The sequence below is a fragment of the Coturnix japonica genome, unplaced genomic scaffold (genome assembly GCF_001577835.2).
Source record: "Coturnix japonica isolate 7356 unplaced genomic scaffold, Coturnix japonica 2.1 chrUnrandom662, whole genome shotgun sequence".
Lineage (NCBI taxonomy): Eukaryota > Metazoa > Chordata > Aves > Galliformes > Phasianidae > Coturnix > Coturnix japonica.
The window spans coordinates 25,259-26,202 of NW_015440028.1; the positions used below are offsets into that span (position 1 = coordinate 25,259).

Below are 944 nucleotides of genomic sequence, written 5' to 3' on the forward strand. Positions count from 1 at the left end.
CCATTGAGCCCATTGATCCTATTGACCTAAATATGGATCGCTATAATAGGATCAATGGGGTCAATATAGGTCCATTATAGGGTCAATAGGATCAATGGGGTCAATGGGGGGCAATATAGGGTCAGTGGGGTCAATGGGAGTCAATGGAGGTCCGTTATAGGGTCAATAGGATCAATGGGGTCAATATAGGTCCATTATAGGGTCAATGGGATCAATGGGGTCAATATAGGTCCGTTATAGGGNTTATAGGGTCAATAGGATCAATGGAGTCAATGGGGGGCAATATAGGGTCAATAGGATCAATGGGGTCAATATAGGGTCAATAGGATCAATGGGGTCAATGGGGGGCAATATAGGGTCAATAGGATCAATGGGGTCAATATAGGTCCATTATAGGGTCAATAGGATCAATGGGGTCAATATAGGTCCGTTATAGGGTCAATAGGATCAATGGGGTCAATATAGGTCCATTATAGGGTCAATAGGATCAATGGGGTCAATGGAGGTCCGTTATAGGGTCAATAGGATCAATGGGGTCAATGGGGGGCAATATAGGGTCAATAGGGTTAATGGGGTCCATTATAGGGTCAATGGGGTCCATTATAGGGTCAATGGGGTCATTTAGGATCACTATGGGGTCACCGAGGTTACCTGGGGTCTTTGGGGTCACAGTGGGATCATCAGTGGGGTCACTGGAGGACATCGTGGGGCCCTATAGATCCTATAGGTCCTTTGGGGTCCTTTGGGGTCACTGTGACCCTATAGATCCTATAGGTCCTTTGGGGTCTTCGGGGTCTCCTCGACCCTATAGATCCTATAGGTCCTTTGGGGTCACCGTGACCCTATAGATCCTATAGGTCCTTTGGGGTCCTTGGGGTCTTCGTGGCCCTATAGATCCTATAGGTCCTTTGGGGTCTATGGGGTCTTTGGGGTCTCCTCGACCC

The 944-nt window shown here is 47.9% G+C and overlaps 1 protein-coding gene across 4 annotated transcripts in view; it reads right to left on the minus strand.

The window, feature by feature from the left end:
• LOC107307542 (arachidonate 15-lipoxygenase B-like) overlaps nt 1–863 on the minus strand; it is a 25,636-nt gene extending 24,773 nt beyond the window's left edge. For 3 of the 4 annotated variants that reach the window (XM_015851055.2, XM_015851051.2, XM_015851052.2), the window contains exon 1: nt 652–765. Coding sequence is in view for 3 of the 4 variants with exons in the window: in XM_015851051.2 (XP_015706537.1) it covers nt 652–703 (52 nt within the window). In the remaining variant the exon portion in view is untranslated. Of the gene's footprint in view, nt 1–651 lie in introns of all 4 variants that reach the window. The other variant, XM_015851053.2, reaches the window with a different exon arrangement.
• Between the last annotated feature and the right edge of the window lie 81 nt (nt 864–944).